This window comes from Schistocerca americana, chromosome 2 (assembly GCF_021461395.2).
Source record: "Schistocerca americana isolate TAMUIC-IGC-003095 chromosome 2, iqSchAmer2.1, whole genome shotgun sequence".
In the NCBI taxonomy this organism is placed as follows: Eukaryota; Metazoa; Arthropoda; class Insecta; order Orthoptera; family Acrididae; genus Schistocerca; species Schistocerca americana.
In genome coordinates, this window is record NC_060120.1 from 687,700,608 (window position 1) to 687,720,798 (window position 20,191).

Consider the following 20,191-nt stretch of genomic DNA (forward strand, 5'->3'; position numbering starts at 1 on the left):
GTGTAGCTACAATGTGCACTATCCGCTGTTTGAGAACAAACTTTACTCAACAATTCCAAACCTTTATGAAATTTTTTCTCATTGAAAATCCCAACAAAACGATGGAAGGAAAAAAGTTTACTGGTTACTACATTTTCGCTTGTTTGGCCAAAAAAAACTATCACATCATGCATGATACCATGACATTTATATTTATTGCTGCTTTTGTACTAACTCCACTTGAAATACATTTAGCAGGCAGTATCAACATATGCTCCTCAATGTACCAACCAAATTAAATAATTGTGTGACACGTAGTTCAGGGGTTTTGAGCGAAGGAGGAGATGGACATAGAAAGGAAAGGGGAGATGGACAAAGGGAGGAGAAGATTAAGACTAACAGAACTGAAATAAATATATACTTGGGCAATTCTGGGTACTCAACAAGTATACAATATAAACATGAACAAAGATTGAGCTATATGAAATGAAGACCACATGAGAAGTGCTTGGATTAAAGAGGGCATAATGCAAGGAGGCAGTCTTCATCCCCTAATGTTCATCCTTTACAATGAAGAAGCAGTAACAGAAATAAAAGTCTTTTTAATGGAATGAACATACTAATGAGCATAAAATATAGACTGGAAGTAAACAAAGAAAGGCTAAAATAATGAGTAGTACATGAAATTATGAATAACCTGCATAAGCAGAAACTTGTCAGTAAGAAGAAGACTAGAAAGGAGATTATCATCAAAACTGGGAACCACACAATAAATGAAATTAAGAAATTCTTCTACCTTGTACGTATAACATAAGATGGATGACAAGGATGACATAAAAAGCGGACCAGCACTCATAACTAACATATATCATAATATTATCAAACCAAAGACTTAATCTGATAAAGAAATTTCTGAGCATGTTCATCCGAAGCTCAGCACAGTATGAAAGTGAATCATAGATGGCGTTGGGTGTAACTACTATGAAGAGGCTAACACAGAAAAGAAAATTGTGGCGTGCTGCATAAAACCAATCAAAAGACTGAAACCTTTCACGTACCATAAATGAGCCACTGGTACTAATATGACATTTTGCACATTTGTTTGATGGTGTCATATTTATAAAAAAAATCATAATAATAAAAGCAGAGTAATAGCCAGGCACATTACTAAAATTGAGGTATTAGCTAAGGTTTCGAATGATGCCTTCCTGGAGAGGAAAAACCACACACACGTTGTGCCTGGGCACTGTGGCATGGCTGGACATAGTTAATCAGTGCTAGGACAACATGTGTCTTCTTTGTCTGTAACTCTGTGGAGAGACAGCTGAATCATATGGTAGGTAGCTAGATTGACTCCTTTTGTTGCTTTTAACCTACAGGTAACAATGGCTGAATAGTTACATAAAGCATGGCTCCTTCAACAAAGTTATGATTTAAAATTATTGTCTCATTAATGTTAGCTTGTTCCTGTACAACCGGAAATCAATTAAAGTCACACTGCGTACTTGGCTGCCAAAAGCCTATGTAAAGTTTGAAAACTGTTACTCCTTGGAGCTCGAGACAGCAGGCCTTTTTATATGTTTACGGTCTTATTGGTGTGTTTAAAAAGATATATGCTGTAACTGTCACAAAAGACCCTGTTGATGACTGTTTTAACTGAGCTTCACATCATTTGCAACTTGAAAGAGGATTTTAGTAACTCTGAAGTTAAAGCCAAAAAAATACATTATTATTATTATGAAATATCATCATTTATTTGTGTGAGAAAGTAGTCGTTTTGGAAAAAAACAAGTACGGCAGAAAATGAGAAATAATCCCACCCTTTGGAGATAAAGAGTGTGATTATACGATGGCAAGGTCATTGCCTTCCCCGTGCTCTCCTTGACTCATATGTTACAGTCAATAATTCTGATTCATAGTAAAAAGACAATTAATACTGGCAAAAAAGATTTTAGGCAATAACATACTTCCCATTGTGTGTAAACTGGTATTTTTGTGTCACAATAATAATTGTCCTACCTAAAAAACTAAGACATTTGCATTATGGTTTGTAAAATTTCAGGTGAATGAGCCAGTCACTCACCCAAATGAACTAGCATGTAAGTTGCATGCTACATGCTAGATCTATTTCTTCAAAATTCTAGTTATCATTTACTTTATTTACAAAATAATGAAAACAAAAGCAGATTTCAGTGTATCAGAACTTGTGGAAAGCTTTTAATGCCATTGGCTCCCTGGCTTTTCTTGGCTGAACAAATGGACATCACAAACATTGGTGATGTTTCCCTCTCACATAGATTTTGTTTCTGACACTGCTCAATTTCACAGAACTCTGGTTTATATCTCTATTATAATTAAATTAGAGAAATGGCTAAGTCTACTCCCTTTCCATTAGAATTTGGAATAAAAGAGGATCCAGTCTCTGCTAAATTATGTAAGTTTAATCCTTCACAATACAACAACAATAGCTGCAGACTTTCAGCTGTTTCAACCACAGCTTACAGTATACTTTTGATATTTTCCATTTCACTTTGTCACTGTAGTTATTGTGGGCAGACAAAGCATACATCTATTCACAAATGAAATAGTGAAAGACCTGCATAAACCATTTTTTGGATAAGAAGCACTGAGGCACCACAAAAAAATGACAAATGTTTACCTTAAACAAATTAGTTATAAGATTGGACACTGTGGTATAGATTATGTGAAGTGACAAAAACGTTTACCTTTTTCTGTGAAATTTTTGAAAATGTTCTGAAGACATTCAACAAAGTTATATGATCTCCAGCAGAAGAAACAAATTTCTGCCTTGCTGACAAGGCCTCCTCACGTTTGTTTGGTGGTGTCACAAAAACTGATTCACTTGACAGAAGAGCTACTATACTGATCACTTCTTCCCTGGTGAACAAATGGTAAATTTATTAATAAGATGTTATATGTTTGCATGGCAGCTATCACATAACAACTTCAAGTGAAAATCTATGACATTAAGAAACACATTGATATTACAATATACAGTAATGAGCCAAAACATTACGACCACTGCTTAATTGGATGCTGGCCCACCTTTGGAAGACAATACAGCAGTGATTCTGCATGACATGGATTCAACAAATCCTTGGTAGGTTTCCAGAGGTACGTGGCACTAGATGTCTACACACAGGTCATGCAATTGTGTAAATTACATGCTGGTGGTTCATGGGCATGGAGCTGACACCAAACAAGTGTTCTACTGGGTTCCGATCAGGTGACTTTGGTGGCCAAGACATCAACTGAGTTCACTACTATGCTCATTAAATTGCTGCAGCTCGATTCTGGGCTTGTGACTCAGACAGTAATCCTGCTGGAGAAAGCCATCATGACCAGGATAAATATCAAGCATAAGGGATGCAGGTGGTCCACAATAACGTTTGCATAGTTCATAGGTGACAAGGTACCTTTGACTGCTACCACAGGTGTCATGGAAGGCCAGGTGAATATCCCCAACAGCATAATACATTCCCAGCAACAACTTAATAGTGCTCACAAAGGCCTATCTCCCTGGTGTGGTGCATATGTCAAGCAATCATTCTCATGGATGACTGTGTGTCTGGACATGACTGTGAATGCATTGTTACAAGAAACATAACTCATTGGACCAAGTGACACAATTTCTTTGATCCATGATCCAATCTCACAATGTAAACATGGGAACAAGTAGAGGGTTGTTTGCTGTAGAACCCAACATTCAACAATGTGGGCAGAAAGGTGTGCTCTGAAACATTTTGTGCCTGCACCAGCAATGTAAACTGTCATCAGATCTGCCACAGATCAACACCTATCCTGGTGTACAGAGTGGGCAAACCTATGACCTCTATGTTCTGTGATTAGGTGTGGATGTTCAACATTTTGTTGCCTACTCAATCAACCAGCTTTTCTGTTTCCAAGAAGCCTGTTCCCAGGCACCTGACCATAATGATCAGTCCACTCCCAAACTCATTCACGTCAGTGGATTTTCGTATTTGCAGGCCATATCATGACTAGAATGATTTCTCTGGTCCATTTATACACTTTACTTCCCTCATCAAAGGCTGGCAATGCAACCATGTGGCAGTCAGTCTTGTGGTAAATGGTCATAATGTTATGGCTCTTCAGTTATAAAACATTCCAGGAATGTAATAATTATGAGTCACGTCACATAGGAGAAAAACTAAAAACAAAAAGGTATTTTGAGATGCAGCAAAGTGTGAGATAGTCACTGCTATGTGTGTTGAATACATATTTCACATAGATAAAATCAGTTTTCATGACAAGCACTTACTATTTACATACAAGATAAACTGGCATTAGTAGTAAAACATAAAACTGACTAAGTAATTACAATGTTTGTTATTAATTTACATAAAATAGTGGCAGAATCAACACATCCACCTCACTTTGTTAGTTTTTGCAAAATCTCTAAAAAGAGAAGACTGACTATTACAATCACATTTTTAAACTGAAATAATGAAAGTAGTACTATTTTTGTGAATTGTCCTCCACGAACAAGTATAGGATATTAGTGGTAACTTCACACCAAAATGTACTGTGCATTGTAAGAAAATTATAAAAACAGTCAATAACATTGAAGAGCTATATGTTCGATTGCAACCACAAAAGATTTTTTTTTTTTGTATATGTAAAAGACTAAGATGCAGACTAAAGGAGATAGATACCAGCACTGAATCTAGTCTTTAGAAAGACTTTAGAGACAACATTTTTTTCTTCAAATACTAAAGGAAGGTACGTGAACAAACAAATTATGCATGAATGAAAGGCCAAAAATTCTGAAATACAGGATTTATAATGTAAATACCTATTATCTACCCTCAAATGAAACTATATGGTTCCTGAGATCTTTCCAAGTCTCAAACATGTATGACGCATACATGCAAACTGATGTGATGAATGAAAATTTGTACCTTGCAGAGGCTCTGCAACTGTATTGGAAAAGCACCTCAGCATCAAAAGAAACAGGGGATACTGCCTGAAATCCAGGCATAGGTGCTTTCTAAGAAAATGAAACTATATGGTTCCAGAGACTTTTTCAAGTTCGAAACATCTATGATGTGTAGATGTAGACTAAAGGGACGAACGAAAATTCGTACCAAGACCTGGATTCGAACATGGCTCTACTGTTCACCAGGTAGATGTGCTAACCACTATGCCACCCTGCCATAATAGCTTTGCACAACCGCACGGACTACACTAGCATGCCTCCCACCTCAGTCCAAATACCCATTCACACCTCAGCCAACTTTGTATTCCCCTACGCAGAGTGGCATAGTGGTTAGTGCATCTGCCTAGTGAGTAGGAGACATGGGTTTGAATCCCAGCATCGGTACTCATTTTTGTTCATCGCTTCAGTCTACATATATACATAACAGATGTATGAGACTTGTAAAGGTCTCTGGCACCACATAGTTTCATTTGATTAAAAAGCACTGTTTCGTTAGGTGCTGAGGTGGTATTGCAATACAGTTGGAGGGCTTTTGCAAAGCTGTTTGAGTTTAGGGGGAACACTAAGTGGGCTGAGGCACAAATGGGAATTTGGGTTGAGGATGGAGGCACACTAGGGTAGCCCGTGCAGCTGTGCAACGCCACTGTGCCAGGGTGGCATTGTGGTTAGTGCATCTTCCTGGTGAGCAGGAGACCTGGATTCAAAACCCGGCCTTGGTACAAATTTCCATTCATCACTTCAGTCTCCATGTATATGTTATATTATCTACCTTCTCAAATTAATATTTTAAAAAATACATTGCAATGTATATGCTGCCTGTTTTAAAAAGCCATGTCTCCACAATAGGATAATTAAGCATACAAATTATCAAACAGACAGTATAACCTTCACTTTTGTTGGCAGTGAAGAAAGGTTCGTAAAAAATACTTACACACAATTGTAATCTTTTGCAGCCAAAAGTATTTTGCTAAACCGAGGATCAAGTGGAAATTGGGACATTTGGTGTCCCAATTTTGTGAGGACAGGTGAGTCTACAGACTCTATGGCATTAAGCTGTTTTAGTTGTTGTAGTGCTGCTATTAAGGACTGAAATCAAGACGTATTAAATAAAGTTTAAACACTGCAATAAACTAAAATTCATGATGAACAAGGTATTACTGTAGAAACTGGGAAATCAACAACATGGTTAAAAATGGTGCAACACTATAACACAATTATTTCTAGAGTATCTAATGCAAAACAGTGCACCAGCACCAAAACTTAAACTGTCACCTACAATACTTTTTGCTTATTGTAGATATTGTGAAATATGTTATTAAATAATGAACCAGCAGTACTACAGTCCTACAACTTTGAACAAAAATAACACTGAAGTAGGTATTATAAAATATTTAGTACTTTTTGACATGAATATTTTTGCAAAATTCTGTTAATGCTGTCAAAATATCTTGGATTGTTAAGATACACTGTCAATTGCTATTGGGAGGGAGGATTTTGAATAAGACCTTAATCACTATGAAAAAAACACATAAACAATAACGATATTAGAATAATATGATGAGTTGCAGTTTAACGATTAGAACTGTTGCTAAAATTTATGACAAGACAAAATAAAAATAAGTATAAAGATTATGCCATCCAACAGCTTGTACTGGTGTTAAGTGAGCTACTAATAAATTTCACAAGGCTAGAAATGCATATTCTGATATTGAAGTGAACCCCATAGAAAATAATAAGAGGTACAAAAATACCACCCTATAAAAATTAAACACCATACAGAGGTGGTTATTAGTGATGATACACAATAATAAACACCGTTAAAGATTATTTAGCTATGGTATTATGTCCTTCATCAGACGTAGAAACTCACATCACATGACTACTCTCAGGTCAGGGCACTAAGGCTGCTGCTGCATCTGAAGTGAGCAGCAGTCTACAATGGAGTTGGTAGTAGGGGTACAGAAGAGGCGTGTGGTGGACAGGAGGGATAGCACTGTAGGAGTTGGGGAAGGTGCAATGGCTGCCTATGGGAGCACTTGGGTGTGTGGCTAGGACAGAATGGTGGGCTGCTAGGCGCAGCATCAGGAAGCTGTATTTTGGGGTGGGAGGTAAAGGGGAGAGGAGGTAAGCAGAGAAGGGGAAAGAATTATCCAGGCATATTTGTGGGATAGAAGACGTGTGCAGGGGTGGAGTGGGAACAGGGAAGGGGGCTAGGCTGGTGAAGAACAGGGACCAGCAAAGGTTGAGGTCAGTGAGGTTACAGGAATGAAGGATAAGTTGCAGGGAGGATTCCCACCTATGCAGTTCAGAAAAGCTGGTGTTGGAGAAGAATCCATGTGGAAAAAGCTGTGAAGCAGTTGTTGGAAGTTGAGCAAATCATGTTGTGCAGCATGCTCAGCAACTGTACAGTCAGTCTGTCTCTCTCTTGGCCAGTCTTGTGGTGGCAATTCATTGCATAGACAGCATGTTAATTGTCATGGGTACCAAGAATGTAGCACAGTGGTTGCAGCTACGTTGTTAGAGCACATGGCTGCTTTCACAGATGGGCCTGCCTTTGATGGGGTATGAGGTGCCAGTGATAGAACTGGAGTAGGTGGAAGTGGGAGGATGTGTGGGACAGGTCTTGCATCTAGGCCTATTGCAGTGATATGAGTCATGGCACAACGGGTCGGGAGCAGGAGTGAAATAGGGATAGACAAGGACATTGTGTGGGTTGAGTGGGAGATGGAATACCACTGTGGGAGAGTGTGGAAAGTGGAGAGAATATTCTCATTTCATGGCATGGCAACAGATAACCAGAACCTGGGGAGAACATAATTCAGTTACTCCAGTCTAAGGTGGTACTGGGTCAGTTACTTCATTGTACTCTCATGTGTTTCCACTCGTAGAAACGATCACATGATCATGGGCATAACTACCTCTGGCAATGTGCTGGGGAACCCTGGTGCCCAAAAGAAAGAAAGAGGAAAACAAGGGCAAATTAAAATGTAAAACAAAAGTGGAAAAAATATGAAATGCCAGGTGTGTTGGTGTTCCACTTACATAATAATGCAAAGAAGAGAATATGTCACTGTTTATAACAAAAATATATAGTGCAGATAACATACTGTTAAGAATAACTATTTGGATCGAATGGAGAAGAGTTGTAATAGAAAACAAAGAATCCTATATGCTACACATCCAAATATTTTAACCACAGCATGTTACTGTGCCAAAATTTAAAATCGTGTTCTGTGAGTACTTAAAATGTAACGTTAGACTGAGACATATGTTCTTAATGAATTAACAAACACAATTCTTACAAGTACGATAGTTAATAAATGGAAAGTAGCAATAGGTACTACAATAAAAATTGAAATTTCCAAATGTCTTACCCATGATTTGGTTGAAAGCAAATAACTATAAAAAATACCACAGCATTTAAGGTCTTGCAACCTGAAAATATGCACACTGGATTTGCATATGACCTCTAAAGTATCGTGCTGTCAGAAATAGCTAACATAAAAGATTAGACATCAAACCGCTTGATGAAATTTTGAATCTCAGTGAAAGATTGGCAAATTGAATGCAAACTCCCTAACAAACAAATAAAAGCAGTACAGAAGCACTTCAACAGGTCACAAGAAGATAAGAAGTTAGCATAGCATCTAGCTTTTTTATCTAATGATTGACACTGTTCGTTTACAACTAAATATGCTGTTTCAGTGAACGAAGTAAGTCAAATATGCATGCAGACCAATACAGCTTTTATTCATATCTAGTGTCTGTGGTGCAGAACTTAAAAATAAAACACTTTGACATGACATTTCCTGATGAAGTTGTCCTCTGTTCCCAGCACAACTGGTATTGATAACTATGTTTAAAGCACAAATATCAACACAATTTGGTATAAAAAACTCATTGGAGCTATTATTAGTGAAATACAACTCCCTGGTGGAAAGTTACCCTGACCTGCACAGAGCTGCCATGATATATCTAACAGTATTTGTTTGTGTAGCAAAAGCTGAGTGCTTTTTCACAGCTAAAGATATTTAAAAACACTGTTTAAGTTCCACAATGAGGTATGAACTATCACTGAATATAGAAGATGAAAGAGGACAATGAACTGATATTTCTAAAACAATACAGCATTTTCTAGGTACAGAAATGAGGAAAAACATTTATGACATAAATTTAGGCCACTAACCACATCATCTCATTATCAGTTTTTATTTTAACATGAGAATTCTAACTTAAAAGGCCCTGCAAATGGACAACGGATAACTTGTGTCATTACCTGCAATCAGTTATTCTCTTTGGCCCTACAACAAACGAGTGATTTACTAAGCAATTTCATTCAGTATTTCAAATATCGCCCTCGTGAATGTGTGATGTTGAAAACAAACTGCTAACATTTAGCAGCAGTGGCAGTTGATCTGTTTTTGTCCAGTAATACTTACAATAACAGATGTGTGCCTGCATGACATGTTGTCAGATACTAAGCAGCCAATTGGATCTCATGTATCATGCAAGCCCCCCCATGAACCATGGACCTTGTTGTTGGTGGGGAGGCTTGCGTGCCTCAGCGATACAGATAGCCGTACCGTAGGTGCAACCACAACGGAGGGGTATCTGTTGAGAGGCCAGACAAACATGTGGTTCCTGAAGAGGGGCAGCAGCCTTTTCAGTAGTTGCAAGGGCAACAGTCTGGATGATTGACTGATCTGGCCTTGTAACAATAACCAAAACGGCCTTGCTGTGCTGGTACTGCGAACGGCTGAAAGCAAGGGGAAACTAAACTACAGCCGTAATTTTTCCCGAGGGCATGCAGCTTTACTGTATGATTAAATGATGATGGCGTCCTCTTGGGTAAAATATTCCGGAGGTAAAATAGTCCCCCATTCGGATCTCCGGGCGGGGACTACTCAAGAGGATGTCGTTATCAGGAGAAAGAAAACTGGCGTTCTACGGATTGGAGCGTGGAATGTCAGATCCCTTAATCGGGCAGGTAGGTTAGAAAATTTAAAAAGGGAAATGGATAGGTTAAATTTAGATATAGTGGGAATTAGTGATGTTCGGTGGCAGGAGGAAACAAGACTTCTGGTCAGGTGACTACAGGGTTATAAACACAAAATCAAATAGGGGTAATGCAGGAGTAGGTTTAATAATGAATAGGAAAATAGGAATGCGGGTAAGCTATTACAAACAGCATAGTGAACGCATTATTGTGGCCAAGATAGATACGAAGCCCACACCTACTACAGTAGTACAAGTTTATATGCCAACTATGACGAAGAAATTGAAGAAATGTATGATGAAATAAAAGAAATTATTCAGATAGTGAAGGGAGACAAAATTTAATAGTCATGGGTGACTGGAATTCGAGTGTAGGAAAAGGAAGAGAAGGAAACGTAGTAGATGAATATGGATTGGGGCTAAGAAATGAAAGAGGAAGCCGCCTGGTAGAATTTTGCACAGAGCACAACATAATCATAGCTAACACTTGGTTTAAGAATCATGAAAGAAGGTTGTATACATGGAAGAACCCCGGAGATACTAAAAGGTATCAGATAGATTATATAATGGTAAGACAGAGATTTAGGAACCAGGTTTTAAATTGTAAGACATTTCCAGGGGCAGATGTGGACTCTGACCACAATCTATTGGTTATGACCTGTAGATTAAAACTGAAGAAACTGCAAAAAGGTGGGAATTTAAGGACATGGGACCTGGATAAACTGAAAGAACCAGAGGTTGTACAGAGTTTCAGGGAGAGCATTAGGGAACAATTGACAGGAATGGGGGAAAGAAATACAGTAGAAGAAGAATGGGTAGCTTTGAGAGATGCAGTAGTGAAGGCAGCAGAGGATCAAGTAGGTAAAAAGACGAGGGCTTGTAGAAATCCTTGGGTAACAGAAGAAATATTGAATTTAATTGATGAAAGGAGAAAATATAAAAATGCAGTAAATGAAGCAGGCAAAAAGGAATACAAACGTCTCAAAAATGAGATCGACAGGAAGTGCAAAATGGTTAAGCAGGGATGGATAGAGGACAAATGTAAGGCTGTAGAGGCTTATCTCACTAGGGGTAAGATAGATACTGCCTACAGGAAAATTAAAGAGACCTTTGGAGAAAAGAGAACCACTTGTATGAACATCAAGAGCTCAGATGGAAACCCAGTTCTAAGCAAAGAAGGGAAAGCAGAAAGGTGGAAGGAGTATATAGAGGGTCTATACAAGGGCGATGTACTTGAGGACAATATTATGGAAATGGAAAAGGATGTAGATGAAGATGAAATGGGAGATACGATACTGCGTGAAGAATTTGACAGAGCACTGAAAGACCTGAGTCGAAACAAGGCCCTGGGAGTAGACAACATTCCATTGGAACTACTGACGGCCTTGGGAGAGCCAGTCCTGACAAAACTCTACCATCTGGTGAGCAAGATGTATGAAACAGGTGAAATACCCTCAGACTTCAAGAAGAATATAATAATTCCAATCCCAAAGAAAGCAGGTGTTGACAGATGTGAAAATTACCGAACAATCAGTTTAATAAGCCACAGCTGCAAAATACTAACACGAATTCTTTACAGACAAATGGAAAAACTAGTAGAAGCGGACCTCGGGGAAGATCAGTTTGGATTCCGTAGAAACACTGGAACACGTGAGGCAATACTGACCTTACGACTTATCTTAGAAGAATGATTAAAGAAAGGCAAACCTATGTTTCTAGCATTTGTAGACTTAAGAGAAAGCATTTGACAATGTTGAGTGGAATACTCTCACAAATTATGAAGGTGACAGGGGTCATAAACAGGGCGCAAAAGGCTATTTACAATTTTTACAGAAACCAGATGGCAGTTATAAGAGTCGAGGGGTATGAAAAGGATGCAGTGGTTGAGAAGGGAGTGAGACTGGGTTGTAGCCTATCTCCAATGTTGTTCAATCTGTATATTGAGCAAGCAGTAAAGGAAACAAAAGAAAAATTCGGGGTAGGTATTAAAATCCATGGAGAAGAAATAAAAACTTCGAGGTTCGCCGATGACATTGTAATTCCGTCAGAGACAGCAAAGGACTTGGAAGAGCAGTTGAATGGAATGGACAGTGTCTTGAAAGGAGGATATAAGATGAACATCAACAAAAGCAAAACGAGGATAATGGAATGTAGTTGAATTAAGTCGGGTGATGCTGAGGGAATTAGATTAGGAAATGAGACACTTAAAGTAGTAAAGGAGTTTTGCTATTTGGGGAGCAAAATAACTGATGATGGTCGAAGTAGAGAGGATATAAAATGTAGACTGGCAATGGCAAGGAAAGCGTTTCTGAAGAAGAGAAATTTGTTAGCATCGAGTATAGATTTAAGTGTCAGGAAGTAATTTCTGAAAGTATTTGTATGGAGTGTAGCCATGTATGGAAGTGAAACATGGATGATAAATAGTTTGGACAAGAAGAGAATAGAAGCTTTCGAAATGTGGTGCTACAGAAGAATGCTGAAGATTAGATGGGTAGATCACATAACTAATGAGGAAGTATTGAATACAATTGGGGAGAAGAGAAGTTCGTGGCACAACTTGACCAGAAGAAGGGATCGGTTGGTAGGACATGTTCTGAGGCATCAAGGGATCACCAATTTAGTATTAGAGGGCAGCGTGGAGGGTAAAAATCGTAGAGGGAGACCAAGGGATGAATACACTAAGCAGATTCAGAAGGATGTAGGTTGCAGTAGGTACTGGGAGATGAAGAAGCTTGCACAGGATAGAGTAGCATGGAGAGCTGCATCAAACCAGTCTCAGGACTGAAGACCACAACAACAACAACAACAACAACAACAACAACATATCATGCAAGACAAATGCTGCACTGAATCAAATCGGAACGGAATATGGCAGGTGCAACAATGCAAACCTCAAGTGTGACACGCTGCCCAATCTTTACTGTGACTGCAGACCTCCACATCAGGCTATACATCATATTGTTAGTGACTTTTGGACTCGAACATGTCATAATAGTGAAGAAGTTTTCCTCTTTGCACTGGATTGAATAAGTGGATAATCAGTTATGAAACAAATGTAACCTTGTCAAATTCATTGTTTTTCATTTGTACAGATGTATAGAGCTGTATGTAACTGCCAAAAATTGTGTGTATTAACTATACATTAATTCGATAAATAAATAATGACAAAAATTTGCAAAAAATTAGTTAAAAATGGGAACTGTAATTTATTAAAATTTCTTTCAAATACTTCTCTTGGGAATTGTAAGCTATACTACACAATACATTACATCTTTCACTGACATCATGAATGTTGTGTACATCTTTCCTGTCTGTATTTAGCAAATACTTCTTAAGCTCATCAAATCTTGTTTCGCCTATTAGGCTTACACTTTAACTACAATTATTTACAAAACAGATTTAAATTAAAATGTGCTTAATATTACCTCATTCTCTTGAGACATTGAAAACTTTAATGATGTGGGAAAATCACCAGACGGATTGCTTAACATGAATTTCTACTTCGACAGCACAAGTTTCAAAATACTAATCAAAAATTTTAAGAGTGTCAATGTTTTTATATTTGTATTCTGTCTTAATAGAGGTGGCATCGCCATCTAAAACTTCGCTTTACAGAGTGGTTTTTGCTGCCAGAATAACCATAAATTCTAACATTAAGTTCTTACTCTACATGGGCATAGCAAAATGAAACAAAAGTATATGGCCATTCTTAATATCTACACAAATGAGTTGCAGCCAAGCAGCCATAGTGTCAAAGTCATAAGTGATTTGTTAGATTGCATGGGAACTCCACATGATCAGTGACTGTTAGCTTCGATCTGCGATTTGTCCACACACGTGACATCTATGGGTAGAATGCATAACCCGGTGGCAGACTGCTACAACATGTCGCTCATGTTCGAGGGCCGTATGTACTTCCTTCAAAGTAATATGTCATTTCTGTTTTCTCATACAATATTGGATGTTATATAACTTTTTTTATATTATTTGTAATATTTATACTCTGAAAGTAAAAAGTTCATAATAAAAGTAAAATACAAATTTTTATAAAAGCTACATTTTCTTATGTCACAAATATTTACTTTGGGTAGTAAGAAAGATAAGATTAGTGTTTAACGTCCCACTGACCATGAAGTCAGTAGACATGGAGCACAAGCTCAGAGTGGGTAAGAAATGGGAGGGAAATTGGGTGTGTCCTTTTAAAGGAACAATTCGCATATTTATCTTAAGGGATCTAGGGCAATAAAGGAAAGCCTACATCTGGCGAGCTGAACTGGGATTTGAACTGCAGTCCTCCAGTCCTATGTCTTAATGACTAAGCCATCTCGCAGTGGGAGGTCAGGCATGGTGGAGGGAGGAGAGCCCACTTTGGGTACATATCCCAGGGGCCCCATGATTGTAGTGCACCACTGCATGTGATGCAGATTATTTTATGCAGGCAGTGCCCCACAGTTTACAAGTATTTGAACAACACCACAGCAACCACTGCTGAATAAACAATGTTTTATTTGTTACGAAAAAATTTTCTGAAAATCTATTCCACCAAATAAAAAGTGCCAATTTAGTCTGTTAACAAACTAGTCTACAACCGGACAAATACATTAAAAGTGTGACATTTAACAACCAAGGCTACGTCCAAAATACAGCACCTGCATAAACACAAATCAACACAATGCCCATGTTTACTGAGACTAATAACAAATGCAGTTTTGTTCATCCAGCAGCTTCTTTGAAATTTATCTTGCCAATCCAAAACTGGTGCAGGTTTTTTTTCCCCAAAATCTAGCTGCCTTGAAGTAAGTGACACAAATCTGATGATTTATTGTTTACTTTATGGGATTCATTACTTGCAGGATGCAGATGGTAGCTGAAGTCTAAGGCTTCCGGATGAGATTTTGCGGTAATTAAATCATATATTGTTTTCAACTTTGTTGTTAGCTGTGGTGCCTTCACTTCACATTCTCTACATAGAAAGTAAATTAAAGAAGTAACAAAACAGTTCACCTAAAGTGGTATTCAAATCAGCTGTTATCATCATTTGGCCACCTCCTGTCCTGTGTACTAGTGCAAGTAGATAGCAGTATACCACTCTTTGCATTCTAATAGTCACATAGTTTTTGCTACATTTTCATCCTTATCTCCGCCTCATCACATTAAGTTCTTGTTGTACTAGGAATCAGCTGATGCAGATGCTTCATCTTTTATATATGTTAACAGAGTGTGTTCTCCATGATGGGTGGCAAGAAGGAACCCAATCATGCATACAATTACAACTGCTCTTCACTTTGATGATCATATTTTGCCTTTGCCATTCTTGGGCATAGCCAACACATTTGAAATCTTTGATGACCTTCCTCCAAATAGCTATACAGCATACTGTCTTCATCGAAAGTCAGTAAGACCTCCAATTTTACATCAAGTACGTAAGACCATTTGCTCAGATGAACACACAATATTTCAATCAGCCTGCTGCAGTAATTAATGGCAGATAGTAAACACATATCTGCAAACCCCCCCCCCCCCCCCCCCACTCCCTTCCCACAGTAAAGGTAAGCTCAATGTGAAATTTTGTTTAAACACAGCAATGCTTTACTAGATGTAGTCCAATTGGATATGGTATACCTTTGCCCCATTGACTTTTGAACTGACTTACCCAATTAGCCACAGGAGGACCTGACCTATAATTTAACCAGACTCCAAAACAAAGTATAATTAGCATTTTTCACATATACAAATCATTGTCAGAGGTGAAACAGGGAGTAAGTGAAAAGAAAGTAGCAGGAGTAACTGAGAATTGAATGTCAGTCCTGTGGATTTTTAGTATGACACACATTGCCACTGAGTCAGATAGACGACATATGCAAGATGTTTAAAATTTGCTATTGGGAATGGAATCTTTATTTCAACATGATGTACCTTTCAACAAAATACATGAGGCTACAAAAAGATATTCAGGGCTTAGCAGAATCTGCGCAGAAAATAATATTCGTTATGGTAATGAAAAGAATTGATTGTATAAATTTATACTTACTTCCCTAGGAGGCTTATCAATAAAATCAAATGACACACAGTTTATCCCCAAAGCTAGAAGTTGCAACACAACTCCTGTCAGGTTGCAGCGCTGTATTTCTGGGACTGAATTTTTTGGCAAAGACTCGAATTCCTGTAACAATGCCACTGAAATGGTATTAAAAAGAAAACTACTACCAATACATACCATTAAATATTTTTTTTATACATAAATAATTTTAGAGTAAAGGAGACCACACAATGAATAGTGGAAGCTTTGAGTTGTCAACAGGTGCACACAAAAGGAAATTGGAAAACTTGCCAGCTTTCAGAATAAATCCTTTCTCGACCTAGTATAACAGCGAAAACAAGCAATTATTGATAAAATATTTAATTGTATATAATAGAGGGAAACTCTTTGCCTTTACAAATGTCTGCTTGTGTCTGTGTGGATGGATATGTGTGTGTGTGTGCGAGTGTATACCTGTCCTTTTTTCCCCCTAAGGTAAGTCTTTCCGCTCCCGGGATTGGAATGACTCCTTACCCTCTCCCTTAAAACCCACATCCTTTCGTCTTTCCCTCTCCTTCCCTCATTCCTGATGAAGCAACCGTTTGTTGCGAAAGCTTGAATTTTGTGTGTATGTTTGTGTTTGTTTGTGTGTCTATCGACCTGCCAGCACTTTCGTTTGGTAAGTCACATCATCTTTGTTTTTAGTTAAATTATTTAATTGGATAGATAAAAAATCTACTCACCGTGGGCGGCAGAACACACACATAAGAGACTGTTGTGACTGGCCAGCTTTCAGAGCCAGTGGCTTCATCTTCAGGCAGGAAGGCTGAAGGGGAATGAAGAAGGGTTAAGGAAAAGGACTGGAGAAGTCAAGGAAAAAGGGGTAAATTTTGGGAAAGTCACCAGAACCGCGGGTTAGGGGAGACTTACCATATGGGATGAGAAGGAAAGACTGATTGTTGGGGACTGCATCGAACGAGATTTGGAAACCTGAGAGCTTAAAGATGGAAGACAGGGTAATAAGCAAGACAGAGATTACTACCAAAACATTGTGCACAAGTTAATAAGCGTGAAAAGCTAAGTGCATTGTACGTGACAGAGGGGGGGGGGGGGGGGGGGGGGTGAAAAATAGTCGGGAAAGACAATGACGGATGTAGAGAACTAAAACGGAGTGAAGCAAAGAGCAGTTATAGTGAAGAAAAGCCGAGACGGAAGAAATTAATGTAAATTAAGGCCGTGTTGTAGTGCTAGATCCCACCTGCAGTGTTCTGAGAAACTGGTGTCTGGGGGGAAGAATCCAGATGGCGCATGTGGTGAAACAGGAGCCAAGGTCATGAATGGCATGGTGTAGAGCATGCTCTGCAACAGGATATTGCGAGCTGCCAGTAAATACCCTCTGCCTATACCCATTCATCCTAATTGATAATTTGGTGGTAGTCATGCTGATGTAGAAGGCTGAACAGCGTTTACATAATAGCTGGTATATGACGTGTCTTTTCACAGGTGGCTCTCCCTTTGACAGTATATTTTTTGCCAGTTACAGGGCCATTATAGGTGGCAGTAGGAGGGTGCATAGGCAAGTCTTGGAGGGGGGGATGGCCACAGGGGCAGGAGTCATAGGGTAGGGAGATGGGTGCAGAGGGAGCATAGATTCTGACAAGAATATTGCGGAGATTGGGAGGGTGACAGAAAGCTATTCTAGGTGTGGTGGGCAAAATTTCAGACAGAACGGATCTCATTTCAGGGCACGATTTTAGGAAGTTGTGGCCCTGTCGAAGTTGCTGATTAACACATTCCAGACCAGAATAATATTGAGTCACCAATGGTGTGCTCCAAAGACTGTTTTGTAGAGGGATCGGCAGTACCAGGATTGGATGTGATGGCATGGGAAATCTGCTTTTTAATTAGGCTGGTGGGGTAATTATGTGCAGTGAAGGCTGATGTGAGAATGGTGGTGTATTGCTTTAAAGAGTCTGAACCCTAACAAATACGTTTGCATTGGATGTCAATGCTGTATTGGGGGTGGGGGTGGGGGTGGGGTGGGGGGGGGGAGGTAACGTTTGACATGGAAAGGATGGCAACTGTCAAAATGTAAGTACTGTTGTTTGTTGGTAGGTTTAATGTGGACGGAAGTGTGTAGCTGGCCTTTGGTGAGGACAAGATCAACGTGAAGGAAAGTGGCAAGGGATTCGGAATAGGACCATGTGAAATTTAATTGGAAGAAGGTATTCAGAAACTCCAGGAATTTTAGCAGGTCAGTCTTACCATGAGACCATACGGTAAAGATGTCATCAATGTACCTAACCAAACCAGGGGCTGAAGACTTATTGATCACAGGAAAGCCCCTTCCAAGCAACCCATAAAAAGGTTGGCACAGGAAGGAGCCATCCTGGTTCCCATGGCCGTACCCCTGATCTGTTTGTATGTCTGCCCCTCAAAGGTGAAGTAGTTGTTGGTACGTATGAAGTTGATTAAGGTGAGCAGGGAGGATTTCATAGGTTTGGAGTCAGGTGGGCTGTGACTGAGGAAACGTTCAGCAACAGACAGACCATGTATGTCAGGGATAAACTGCCAGCAATCATTAAAAACTTGGTTTCAGGTAAAGCATGGTTTAAACAGAGTTTAAAAGATTTTTTGATAGGCAATTCTACTCTATGGATGAATATCTTAACAGAGACTGTTAAGCCAGCTTAAGTAAAAATGTCTTTTAGATTTCAATTCTGACAGCACTTTGTCACAACAGTCAAGATTAGGTATTTTGTGTATGATAAATTTATTAATAGTGCATAACAATGTTTCATTCTGACAGCATGTTAATTCTGTAAATATAAGCTGAACCAGTTTCCCATATTGTATTCACCCAATCTCCTGACAAATGATCAGGGTAGTAAGTATTATATTCAAATGTTTTATGTTTTTGTGTTATACGTTCTGACATGTTGCACACCTACAAGAGTCATCTCATTTTTTGGCTCTATAGAATGAAAACCGAATCGACAATCTAGGAAATGGTTGGTATCTTTGATGTAGGAGGGAAGATTTTGTACTATGAATTGCAGGTGTTGACCAACTAAGGCAGAGATACGTTCAGTGGGTGCTTTGAAGCCAGCAACTATAGGCGGCCAGAATGATTGAGTATGTGGATCTTAGGAAGAAGGTAAAAGATGGGGGTGTGTGGTTTGGGTGGGGTGAGAAGTTTTATGGATTGAGGTGTTAGTCCTTGTGAGGGGCCTGAGATTTTAGGAAGGGACTGCGGGTCAGTTTGAATCACAGGGATGGGACTTTGATGGCATATGCTGTATGTAGAGGTGTCAGACAGCTGGCGTTGACCTTCACTAACATATTCCTTTCGGTCAAGTATTACGCAGTGGATCCTTTGTCTGATGGATGGATAATGATGGAGTCATCAGCTTTTAGGGAACGTAGAGCCTGGAGTTCCGCAGAGGACAAGTTAGGGTCATGTTGTACGCACCTGAGGAAGGGTTGTGAGGCAATGCTGGACGTGAGGAATTTTTGGAAGGCTTGTAAGGGATGATTTTGAGGTAGTGGTTGTGAGTCAAGTTGGGATCGTGGTCTGCTCTGTTCAAGGAAGAGTTCTGTGTCATGTTTGCTGTTGGAAATGTTTTGGTGTTGTGTTGCAAAGTGATATTTCCAATGGATATTATGTGTGAAGGAAAGGAGGTCCTTCACTAAAGCAGCAAGATCAAATGCAGGTTTAGGGCTGAAAGTGAAGTCCTTAGATAATACAGATAATTCAGATGGGGAGAGTGTTTTAGATGAGAGGTTAAGGACACTGCACTGTTGTGACTGTTTCTTGGGATTATAGGTTATTCTTGGCCTGGGGGGCAGTGGTGAAGGCTTTGGGATGTTAAGGAGGATGGCAAAGCTCGGTTTGTTGGAGAGGAGTGGTGGTTGATGGTGTGGCTGTTTAGGGAACTGCAAAGAGACAGGAAGGGAAATACCACTGTTCAGGTAGTTTAGGAGAAGGTGGGATAGCTTCTTGATGTGAAGTCTGGCATGTTTTTGGAGTTTGAAGTTGGTTTGGCAGATGATACCTTTCAAGGAAACAAGAGGGGCAGATAATTGCAGGATTTTATAGGAGGAGAGAAGTCTGGTAGAGGTCACAGATTAGCCCAGTAAGAGCAAAATACTGCTATATTTGAAACTGTAAAGGGGCCTGGTGCAGGACAGGATTGCATTCAGAAATGTTGGCTTTCAAT

The 20,191-nt window shown here is 39.1% G+C and overlaps 1 protein-coding gene across 2 annotated transcripts in view; it reads right to left on the bottom strand.

The window, feature by feature from the left end:
• The window catches only part of LOC124592734 (ATP-dependent RNA helicase DHX33), a 140,231-nt gene that overhangs the window by 16,517 nt on the left and 103,523 nt on the right, over positions 1-20,191 (bottom strand). For both annotated transcript variants that reach the window (XM_047131865.1, XM_047131866.1), the window contains 3 exons: positions 15,984-16,115; positions 5,889-6,043; positions 2,706-2,877 (listed from right to left, as the gene is read on the bottom strand). In XM_047131865.1, the coding sequence (XP_046987821.1) occupies positions 2,706-2,877; positions 5,889-6,043; positions 15,984-16,115 (459 nt within the window). The remainder of the gene's footprint in view (positions 1-2,705; positions 2,878-5,888; positions 6,044-15,983; positions 16,116-20,191) is intronic.